The sequence below is a fragment of the Mus caroli genome, chromosome 9 (genome assembly GCF_900094665.2).
Source record: "Mus caroli chromosome 9, CAROLI_EIJ_v1.1, whole genome shotgun sequence".
In the NCBI taxonomy this organism is placed as follows: Eukaryota; Metazoa; Chordata; class Mammalia; order Rodentia; family Muridae; genus Mus; species Mus caroli.
The window spans coordinates 103,646,115-103,657,035 of record NC_034578.1 but is presented as its reverse complement, the minus strand read 5'-3'; the positions used below and the strand labels follow the sequence as shown (position 1 = coordinate 103,657,035).

The following is a 10,921-nucleotide window of genomic DNA, read 5'->3' as shown; positions in this document are numbered from 1 at the left end:
AGAGAGAGAGAGAGAGAGAGAGAGAGAGAGAGGAAGGAAAGTAAGTCGAGTATGTACCAGGCCTAGGAAGGAGTCTGTGGGCTAAGATGTCTGCTATCAAGGCTGACCACTCTATTTAAATCCTAGAACCCACAAGATGGAAGGAAAGGATTAACTCTTCCAGGTTGTCCTCTGACTACCACACTGCTCCCCAAAACTCACATCAATAAATGTAAAAAAGACTGGAGAGATGGCTCAGCCAGTGGTTAAGAGCACTGACTGCTCTTCCAGAGATCCTGAGTTCAATTCCCAGCAACCACATGGTGGCTCACAACCATCTGTAATGGGGTTTGATGCCCTCTTCTGGTGTGTCTGATGAGAGCAATGGTGCTGTACTCATATATGCATAAAATAAATAAATAAATAAATCTCAAAAACAACAACAAACAAACAAATGTAAAAGAAAACGAGGCCGGCAAGATGGCTCATCAGATAAAGATCCTTGCTGCCACAGCTGATGGCCTTAATTCAATCCTTGGTACCCATGTGACAGAGAGCTGACTTGCACAGCTGCCCCCTGATCACCACAAGCATGTGCACATGCATGCATACACAAAACAACAGGAAAAATTCAAAGGTTTTCAAAATCAGAGAACAAGAGAATCACTTAATTATTTTTGCAGATTTCGTATTAATCTCTCAATATGAGGAAAAGGAAATGCAAGAAGAAATATTTATTTACATACCTTATAAAGGTGCTAAAAACACACAGGTTCTGGGATGCAGTTGTACAAAGTACCTGGAACTTCTCAGATGCAAGGCTATGAAAAATAAGATATAAGTTCATTTTATTAGGATAAAGACAGAATGTAAATGTCAATCCAGACAGGAAAATGTACAGCACTATTTAACTGCATTTGAAGTACTCATCCTTAACCTGAGATTCTTCGCCATAGTCCTTAACCACTACACAACCACAACCTATCTTTCAACGCCGTAGGGCAGGCACTAAAGCTTCAGCTGTGACACAGAGCCTAGTGCCTCACGCTGCCATGACCCCACGCACCAAATACTTTCCTTGCTACTTCATAACTGTACTCTTACTATGGTCATGAATCATAATGTAATTTTTGTTGTTGTTTTTGTTTTTTTGAGACAGGGTTTCTCTGTAGCCCTGGCTGTCCTGGAACTCACTCTGTAGACCAGGCTGGCCTGGAACTCAGAAATCCACCTGCCTCTGCCTCCTGAGTGCTGGGATTAAAGGCATGTGCCACCACGCCCAGCATAATGTAAATATTTTGAGACAGGTTTGCCAAAGAGGTCATGACCCACAGGTTGAGAACTGCTGTTTTATGGGTTGTGTTCACTACCCCCCAACACACACACACACACTTTTGCAGAATCTACCTATTCCGCAGATTTGGATTTTTGTCACTGTTATCAACTTAAAGTTGATTTGGTGCTCAACACCAAACCACTTCCACCACACACACTCATCACAGAGACTCATCACAGGTAGATGCAAGTACAAAGATTGCCTTGGTAGCTTCATGAATTCCCAATGAGGGTATTTAGTGCCTCTTGCAAAACAGTATGAAGGTCATTACACCTTTAGAAGGAACACTTTCCTTGGTTGTGGTGGTGAGATGAAGTCAAATATTGAATACACTGGAGCTTCTGCTCAACTTAGTGGTATCAAGGTAAAAACTATTAACATTAGAAAAATGTATCATTTATACCACCCATGACCTTCTTCTGTAAAAAGAAAATAACTTTTAGCTAGGCCTGGTGGCACATGCCTTTAATCCCAGAAGACGTGGGAGGATCTCTGAATTTGAGGCCAGCCTGGTCTACAGAGTGAATTCCTAGACCGCCAGGGTTACCAAGAGAAACCTTGTCTTGAAACCTTCCCACACACACAAAAAAATATGTATTTATATGTGTCTGCATATGTATGACTATAGTAATATACATGTATATAAATACACACACATGCCTGGCACAGTGGCATACATCTATAATCTCAGACTCAGGACGATGCAAAGGGAGGTAGATCTCGAGTTCCAGGCTAGCTTGGTCCACATTGTGAATTCCAGGTCAGCCAGATCTACAGAGAACCTGTCTCAAAACAACAACAACAGCAGCAGCAACAAAATAGATACACATCACTCCTCCCCTCCACTGCACAAATACTTAGATACAACCACTCTGCAATGGACAACCAATAATAGAAAGACTATTTTTCTGAGCAGCCATTATTGACTTGCCTGTAGTTTTGTGACCCCCATACAAATTTCCCCCTTCCACATTAGCATGTCCACTGATGTTGTCATGGACTTCTTCACATAAAAATGTACATAATCAATCTTACTTTTCAAATACCATAAATGCTGTCCTCTAAAAGTAAGACAGATGCTGGGCGGTGGTGGCGCACGCCTTTAATCCCAGCACTCGGGAGGCAGAGGCGGGTGGATTTCTGAGTTCGAGGCCAGCCTGGTCTAAAAAGTGAGTTCCAGGACAGCCAGGGCTAAAAAGAGAAACCCTGTCTCAAAAAAACAAAAAAAGAAAAAAAAGAAAGAAAACTTTACATTATTTATTTTGTGTCAGAGGACAACTTGGGGAATTTGCATCATATGGGTCTCAGGAATCAAACAGATTGTCAGGCTCATGTAACAAATACCTTTACTTGCTGAGATATCTCAACCAGCCTGAAAGCTATGCTTTTCCTTTCTTTTTGGAAAAAGTCTCTCATAGCCCTGGTTGTCCTAGAAACTCACTACATATACAAGGGAAGTCTTGAACTCCAATTTCTTTGCCTTCCAAGTTTTGGAATTAAAGGAGTGAACCTCCATATTTGACTCCAAAATTTTTATTTATACACACACACATATACGCATGCAAATGTGCAGAAGCAAATGCTACAGTGCACATGTAGAGGTCAGAGGATGGAAATAAGAATTGATTCTTTGAAATTCCAACATGTGGCTCCTAGGGATGGAACTTCAGGTGGTACAGACATCTTTACCTTACTGAGCCATCTTGTTGGCTCTGTTATACAAATCTTTATTTCTTTTTTTTTTTTTTGGTACTAAATTAGTGTTTTCTTTTTTTATGTACTAAATTAGTGTTTTATGTACTAAATTAGTGGGCATTACATGTGTGTCTGGTGCCCTTGGAGGTTATCTCCGTGAGTTGTAGCTATGGATGTTTGTGAGCTGCCGTGTGAGTGCCGGGCACTGAGCACTATGTGCCTTACCCACTGGTCAGCTCTCCAGTTCCCTATTATATAAATCTCCAATCACCTAAGCTAGAAGACTTACAGTGATCGTTGTATCTTACTTCCTAGACTATTTAACATATTATCAAATAGCATTTCCCCTTTTTAAAGTTTTATTTGTTAATACTGAGGTGCAGAAGTCCAATTCAGGGCCTCATACATAATAAGCAAGTGTGCTGGTTAGTTTTATGTCAACTTGACACAATCTAGAGTCATCAAAGAGCAGGAAGATGCTCCCAAAAGATTCAGCTACAGGCAAGCTTAGACATTTATCCATGAGGAAAGGTACAGTACAGCTCTGGGCTGGTGATCCTGGGTTCTAAGAAAGGAGACCCAGCAAGCCAGTAATCAGCACTCCTCCATGGCCTCTGCACCAGCTCCTGCCTCTAGGTTCCTATCTCGTTTGAGTCCCTGCCTTGGTTTCCCACAATGGACTGTGATGTTCAAGCCACACAAACCCTTCTCTCCAAGTTGCTTTTGGTTCCCTTGTTTCATCACAGCAATAGAAACCCTAAGACAGGCCAGACAGTCCCTATTATTCAGAAAAGCAGCTTTTGTTTGTAAATTGATGGCTTAGAAATAAAAGGAAACAAAAGTAAAGCTTAGACTGATGAGAGCTCACAGTACAGCCTCATGAGCTTGAGAAAGAACCTGAGTTCGGATCTGTACCACACTTGTAAACTTGTACATCTGTAACCTGAGCACCAGAAAGAGTGATTCAGGAAGATCCCTGAAACTTCCTGGCCAATCGGTCTAGCTCAGTCGTGAGCTTCATGTTAAGTGTTTTTAAAAAAAAAAAAAAAAAAAAAAAGGTGGAAAGCAATGAAGAAAGACACCCAATGTCAATCTAGACTCCACAAGAATGCCCACAAATATGTACAACATGAACTTATACACACAGACACAAAGATTTGGGGACAAGAGAAATGGCTCAGTGGCCTTGAACTTAAAATCCTGACCCTTCTCTGCCATCACTTCCCAAGAGCTAGGATTATAGGTGTGCAACAAGTCCAGATCACTTGTTGGTTTTTTTCTGCTGGTTTTGGTTTTTTTCTATATCTAGCTGAAGATGTCCTCAAACTTGGAACAATCCTCCTGCCTCTGCCATTCTGAAATCTGGAGTAACAGGCATGCAGTAAAACTAGTCAAGTTAGTAACTGAGTTTTGATGTTTTCGTACGTACAGATATTTTGCCTACATATATAACTGTGGACCACTTGCATGCTTGGTGCCCAAGGAAGCCAAAAGGTGTCAGATATCCTAGAACTGGAGCTACAGATGATGGGGAGGCACCACAAAAAGCCAGGAATGGTTACACTCACACCTGTAATGCCTGAACCAGGGAAATAGAGGCAAGAGGACCAAGGTCATTCTTGGCTATATAGCTAGTTTTAGATCAGCCCAAGGTCCATAAGACCCTGTCTCTCAAAAAAATTTTTTTCAGATCATATTATTACCCAGCTTCAAAACAAGACAACAAATCTAACACCTGATAGGTATTCCACCTCAGAACAACCAAAGCCAGGCAAGGCTTGGTGGCTCATGTCTATAACCCTAACACTCAAAAGCTAAGACAAGGATTCCCAGGACTTGGGAGGCAGAGGCAAATGGATCTCTGTGAGTTAGAAGCCAGCTTGGTCTACAGGACAAGTTTCCAGACAGACAAGAGAAATGCTGTCTCAAAAATAAAATGAAAATCCCAAAAGAATAAAACAAACAAACAAACAAAACAAAAAACACACAAAAAGAACAAGCCCAAGGAATTTCTCATACCACATGATCTGTCCTCTGCCCATCTCTCTAAACCCATTTTACCTCCCACTCTTTCATTAGCTGCTTGCTTTCCTCTTATCTGCATTTGAAATTTAAGATTCTTTTATAAACAAATCTGGACATATTTCCTCTATCTACCCCCACCTAGCCAGGGGTGGGGGGTGGGGGTGGGTGACATCAGATGCTAGTAGTATCGCACTTGGGAAGTGGGAGCAAACAACTGGGATGAGTTTAAGCTCAACCTAGCTCTATTAGCAAAAACCTTTCTCAAGACATCCCAGCCCTTATTCCCAAATCAAGTTCAGTTTGGTATTAACCAAAGCTTAGTTACAACTTAATGGTCCTTTATTTCACACTTCCATCACTTAGAATTAAAAAGGCACAGTCAGAAGAAAATTTTAAGTACATTCAGATTCATTTGACAGCGCAAACACCAATAATAATAAGCAGCTTTACTGCCTAGCTTGTTTTCAGTCACACGGTCTACATAATTATGAATATACAAACCTTCACTTAGAATACTAGAGTACCATAGGTTAAAAATGAGTCTGGGATGGTGGCTCACACCTATATTTCCTGCACTAGAGACTGAAGCAGGGAGCTGGAGAGATGGCTCAGCAGTTGAGAGCACTGACTACTCTTCCAGAGGGCCTGAGTTCAATTCCCAGCAACCACGTGGTGGCTCACAACCATCTGTAATGGGATCCACCACCCTCTTCTGGTGTGTCTGAAGACAGCTACAGTGTGCTCATATATATAAAATAAATAAATCTTAAAAGAGAGAGAGACAGACCGACAGACAGACAGACAGACTGAAGCAGGCAGGATTGCCTCACTTGTGAAGTCAGCCTGGACTACAAAGCTCCAAGCCAGACAGAGCTTGTCTCCAAACAAAAAATCACCAGAATTAGGGATTTTACAATAATTAATTTCAAATTACTTTCAAAACTTACTGTCACCAATATCTAATGTCACCAAAACACTAATAGTAAGTAAGATGCATACTTAAATATTGTAAGTTTGGTATGGTGGCTCATACCTGCAGCCCCTGCAACCCCAGCACTCAGGAGGGCTAAGCTAAGCTAAGGGAGAACGGCTACAAGCTCAAGACCAATCTGGGCCACAGTGTAAGTTTCCAAGCTAACCTCACCTAGAATGTAACTGCCTCAATAAATAAATAAATAAATAAATAAATAAATAAATAAATAAATAAATAAATCGAACTTGGTACAGTCAGGCCTCAGAGCTGCAAACCCAGTCAACTGAGGAAGGTTGAAAGCTGCAGATGAGCTCATAATCACACCCTGACAATGTAATAAGACTACCTCAAAAGTAAAATCAGGGTTCAGGAGGCACTTCAGCAGCAGACCCCTTGCCTAGGATCTGTAATGCCCCGGGTTAAAGCCTCAGGCTGAAAAGTAATCAGTTAAGGTATAGAGAGGCTAATAGTATAGCTACCAATCAATCAAATTTAGGTCTCATTCCCCGTGCCAAAAGACAGAGAGAAGTGACATACATTCTTAACGCTTTGGTGCAACAATTGAGTTCCACTGGATAGAATTAAGAGGAACATTTTTTTATGAGGCAGGATTTTGTTATATAGCCTAAGCTGGTCTCAAATCTGCAATCCTCCTAAGGTCTGGAGTGTTTCATTACAGGTTTGTCACCTCACCTACTTCCTATTTTTATATTCAACATTTATGCACAATCTGTCATCATTGCTAGTGGCTACGATACAATAGAACTAAGTATGCTGTCTATAAAAACCCTCTGATCTTAAATTAGTCTTTCAATGAAGTTAACTGATCTTTTGGCTCTTTAAAGACAAGTCAAAATACTAGTTTGGCTTTTCTTACTCGACCTCTTCTTACTACTTCACCCCGTGGACTAAGAAGCGCCTGAAGATCTGCTTTGTTTTGTTTTTCCCCCGAGACAGGGTTTCTCTGTGTAGCCCGGGCTGTCCCAGAACTCACTCTGTAGACCAGGCTGGCCTGGAACTCAGAAATCCGCCTGCCTCTGCCTCCCAAGTGCTGGGATTAAAGGCGTGCGCCACCACGCCCAGCTCTGAAGATCTGTTTTCACTCTTCTAGTAACTTACTTACACCCCTAATAGAGCAAGGTGGACTTTTTAAAGGACTATGAAATCACTCCAACAAAACCACTCTCACACATGTACACCAAGGTCTACTTGATGCATGCAATTCTCACCAATTCCACTTAAAACTGACTCAAGGGAGTCCTGAAAACATTCTAGCTGGACCTCATTACCTTATCTTTGCTAACAGCAAACTCTCAAAACCTTAAGTCCTTAAGAAAACTAACACACAAGGCAATCTAGCCAGAAAGGCACTACTTACAAATTTGTTCCCAATTGTGCATAATCTGCATGGTAAAGAACCTGAAGTAACCTGGAAACCCTGATTTTAAATGACAGTACGTGGAGAATAACAGAAAAAAAAATAGTTGTAGTCTAACTACATGTATGACCTTCAAACAGTTTAAGTCTCAGCAGGAATGGTGGCACACACCCAGTGATCCCAGCACTCTTCAGGAGGCAGGACTAGGAGCATGTGAAAATTAGAGACCAGCTTTATCTACAAATTAAGTTCCAGATCTCAGGTCAGACCCAGTGTCCTTTTTTATTAAGTCTTAGGTCAATGGTTCTTCTGGTATTATCACACCCACTGTTCTCTCTGCAGAGTAATAAGCCTTTCTCAAGAAAGAAAGAGACAGACAGACAAACACACACACAAAGAAGGAAAGAGAAAAAAATTCCCTAAGCTCAGTTCCCACACCTACAAATGGAATTGGTTTGAAAATCCTAAAAGTTTTTTTTTTTTCTCCCCAGTCTAAAATCCTACATCTATTGGGGGTAAAATCAGCAGAGTGGATGTTCCTATTCTCCTGTTCCAGTAGATTTTTGAGTAGAAGCTACGTAAGTTGAGCACTAGAGTTTGATCCCAAGTTAAGTTGTAAGGCTGAAATGAAGCTCAGAGATACAGCACCTGTTCACTGTGTCCCAAGCCAACACCAAAGAGGAAAATAAAATAGGAAAAAAAAACAAGCTCCATATATTTTATGTCCCTAAGAAACGTCACTGCTCCAGAGAAATACTCCAAACATCATCTCAGAGTCTTCAATATTAAGACCTGGTCTTGTTTTCTTAGTTTAATAATACTTGAGTCAAATGCTCAAACTAGCCAATGAAAGGTGAAAAAAAACAGTCCACATGGTACATACACATTTGGGCACGTGACACTAAGTGGCTAAAAATTCTCACCACATACCGCATCCTAAAATATAAGTTTTCCCCTTCCAGATTGGCATGGGGATGTACATTATACATGTACTACATATTATACATATATAATATTATCTATAACATGCAAAAAGCACTTATTTCAAAATATGTCAGAAGACAAAACCAAATAAATAACTAATAGGTCAAAATTTAGTGATGACTATTAGAAAATACAAGTAGAACCAATTCTGGGGCAAAAAAGAAAAAAATGGTGTCAATTTTTCCATTATCAGCTACTAAACATGAACTTTTTTTTTTAAAAAAAATCAACTTGCCAGCAAAAAATGCAATTTTACGAAACCGACCTGAAAAGGGGAACCCATCAGTGATTCTTAATTGAAGTAATAACTTTAAGCAGAAATGCATCTATTTTGATGCAACCTCGCCAAATTATTAAGTGTTCTTTCGACTGGAAAATACCTTCCCCCATAGAGTCATAACCGCTAAGATTTCAAAACAATCTTTTACTTACACAATCTCCAATAATACGGCACTCAAAACAGAAAATCCACCCAAACCCTCACTGTCTTCACCCGGTATAAAACGGTGATTAATAATCCACGTTCAATGCAAAAGGCAAAATGGAGTTGTAAAAGAGTTTCTTGCCTAGTCCAACTCCCGACAGCCACACGCGCTTCGCAGTGGCAGGCTACCCCAGCGCGGTCGCGGGCCGGCCGGGAGCCCCCGCCCAGCCCGGCGCAACCCTGAGAGGAAGCGACGAGGAGGGCGGGCGGCTAGGGCTCCACCAGGCCCGGCCGGGCGGGGGAAGGGGGACTGGAGGCGGCGGGGCGCGCTTCCGGGGACTGCGCGGGCGGGGCCGCCGCCTCGGGCGCGGGGCCCCAGGTCAGGGGCCGGGGCGAGGGGCTGCGGGCCGAGAGCAGCAGGTGGGGCGCGACCGCGGGCAGGCGACAGGCCGGAGGCCGGAAAAGTGGTGGCCGATCAGCCGGCCAGCCGAGCCCGGAGCCGAGGCGGCTGGAGGGAAATGCTCCTGCTCACCTCAAGGCGACGACTCCGAATCCGGCCTCTTCGCGCTGAGGACGCCTGTCCGCGAGTCTGCGAGCTCCGAGCCAAGGACGGGCAGCTCCGTGGGAGACGGCGGGCTAAGGAGAGAACCGACGGAGGACCGCGGGCGGCGGGCGGGGAGCGCGAGCGAACGAGGGCGGGCGGTGGCGGGAGGGCGGGGAGCGACGTGCGCGGCCCCGAGCGCCCTGCGGGCTCGAGCTGGCGCCAGTCGCGGCCCCGCGCACGCGCGCACGCTCTCAGTTCAGCCACGATTGCTCAGGAACGCATCCACGCCCTGAGAGCTAGACGCTTAACCAATCATGGCAGACGCGTGGAGCATGACGGGAACTCCGGGGCTATAAAAGAGCGAGTTGCTATTTTATCCTCACCGAATCACTCATCCTTTAAGCAAGCAGGGTGGGGCTGGGTGCGCCTGCGCGGTTTTAAAAACCCCTCCCCAAACTGCCAACACTTCGCGCAAGCGAAGTAGATCTTCCTGGCCTTGTATTACGCGTGCGCACTGACAAGCCTAACCCCGGAAGACCATACGCTTGCGCAGTAAGAACTACGGTGACAGTACTCCCGGTGGGGCGCTGGCCAGTCATGGCGGAGCCTTGGGCCGGGCAGTTTCTGCAAGCTTTGCCCGCCACGGTGCTCGGAGCGCTGGGCACCCTGGGCAGCGACTTTCTGCGGGAGTGGGAGACACAAGACATGCGAGTGACTCTCTTCAAGCTCCTCCTGCTGTGGTTGGTGTTAAGTCTCCTGGGCATCCAGCTGGCCTGGGGGTTCTACGGGAACACAGTGACCGGGTTGTATCACCGTCCAGGTGAGGCTCCCTACGAACCTCCTTGGCCCGGCTGTCCCTACCACCACCATACTGTACCATTGGGTTCTCCTGTGTCCACATAGACTACCACTGGTCCTCCAGGAGCCTCACTGTACCCAGACCTACAACCCCGTACCATTTTACACCAGAAGCCCCTCATGCCCATCATCACGTTGTTAACTGTTTCTCAAAACCCTTCTTGGACAATACCACTAGTCCCTAGTATCCCACCCATCCTCAATCTCTATTAAACTATACCAGTGGCCCCTGACCTGACCTGGGCTATTGCCTGCTCAGATCCCCACCCTCAGCCTCCTGCAGCTCTGGGTGTGTTCCTGCCTCCAGGTCTGGGTGGCCAGAATGGATCCACACCTGATGGCTCCACACATTTCTCTTCATGGTGAGTAAATCTCTGTCTATCCCAACCCCATGCTTGACAGGCAGAGAACATGCTAGTGCTGGTAACAGGACAGAGAACGCTCAGCATGTGAGTGCACCAGCTTAGTGGCTGTGCAAGAATCCTTCAAGGCTAATGGTAGAGCTCAGGATTCCAGTTGGGGGTTCCCAGTAGCTTTAGAGCCTCTCGTCAGCGTGTTCAGTAGGAATGGATGGTGGTGTTACCTTAATTTCAGAAAGGTGATATGCCAGGTCTATTGAAAACAAATCCCGCCGGGCGTGGTGGCGCACGCCTTTAATCCCAGCACTGGGGAGGCAGAGGCAGGCGGATTTCTGAGTTCGAGGCCAGCCTGGTCTACAAAGTGAG

General features: G+C 44.5%; 2 protein-coding genes across 4 annotated transcripts in view; one reads left to right on the top strand and one right to left on the bottom strand.

Moving 5' to 3' along the window:
• The window catches only part of Rhoa (ras homolog family member A), a 24,004-nt gene extending 14,475 nt beyond the window's left edge, over nucleotides 1-9,529 (bottom strand). The window contains exons 1-2 of one of the 2 annotated variants that reach the window (XM_029481400.1): nucleotides 9,327-9,529; nucleotides 726-800 (exon numbers count right to left, since the gene is read on the bottom strand). The gene's annotated coding sequence lies outside the window, so the exon portion shown is untranslated. Of the gene's footprint in view, nucleotides 1-725; nucleotides 801-8,802; nucleotides 8,989-9,326 lie in introns of those variants that run through there. The other variant, XM_029481401.1, reaches the window with a different exon arrangement.
• A 47-nt stretch (nucleotides 9,530-9,576) lies between these two features.
• The window catches only part of Tcta (T cell leukemia translocation altered), a 3,901-nt gene continuing 2,556 nt past the window's right edge, over nucleotides 9,577-10,921 (top strand). Inside the window, exons 1-2 of one of the 2 annotated variants that reach the window (XM_021171699.2) lie at nucleotides 9,577-10,158; nucleotides 10,456-10,558. In XM_021171699.2, the coding sequence (XP_021027358.1) occupies nucleotides 9,936-10,158; nucleotides 10,456-10,558 (326 nt within the window). In that variant the 5' untranslated portion in view covers nucleotides 9,577-9,935. The remainder of the gene's footprint in view (nucleotides 10,159-10,455; nucleotides 10,559-10,921) is intronic. The other variant, XM_021171700.2, reaches the window with a different exon arrangement.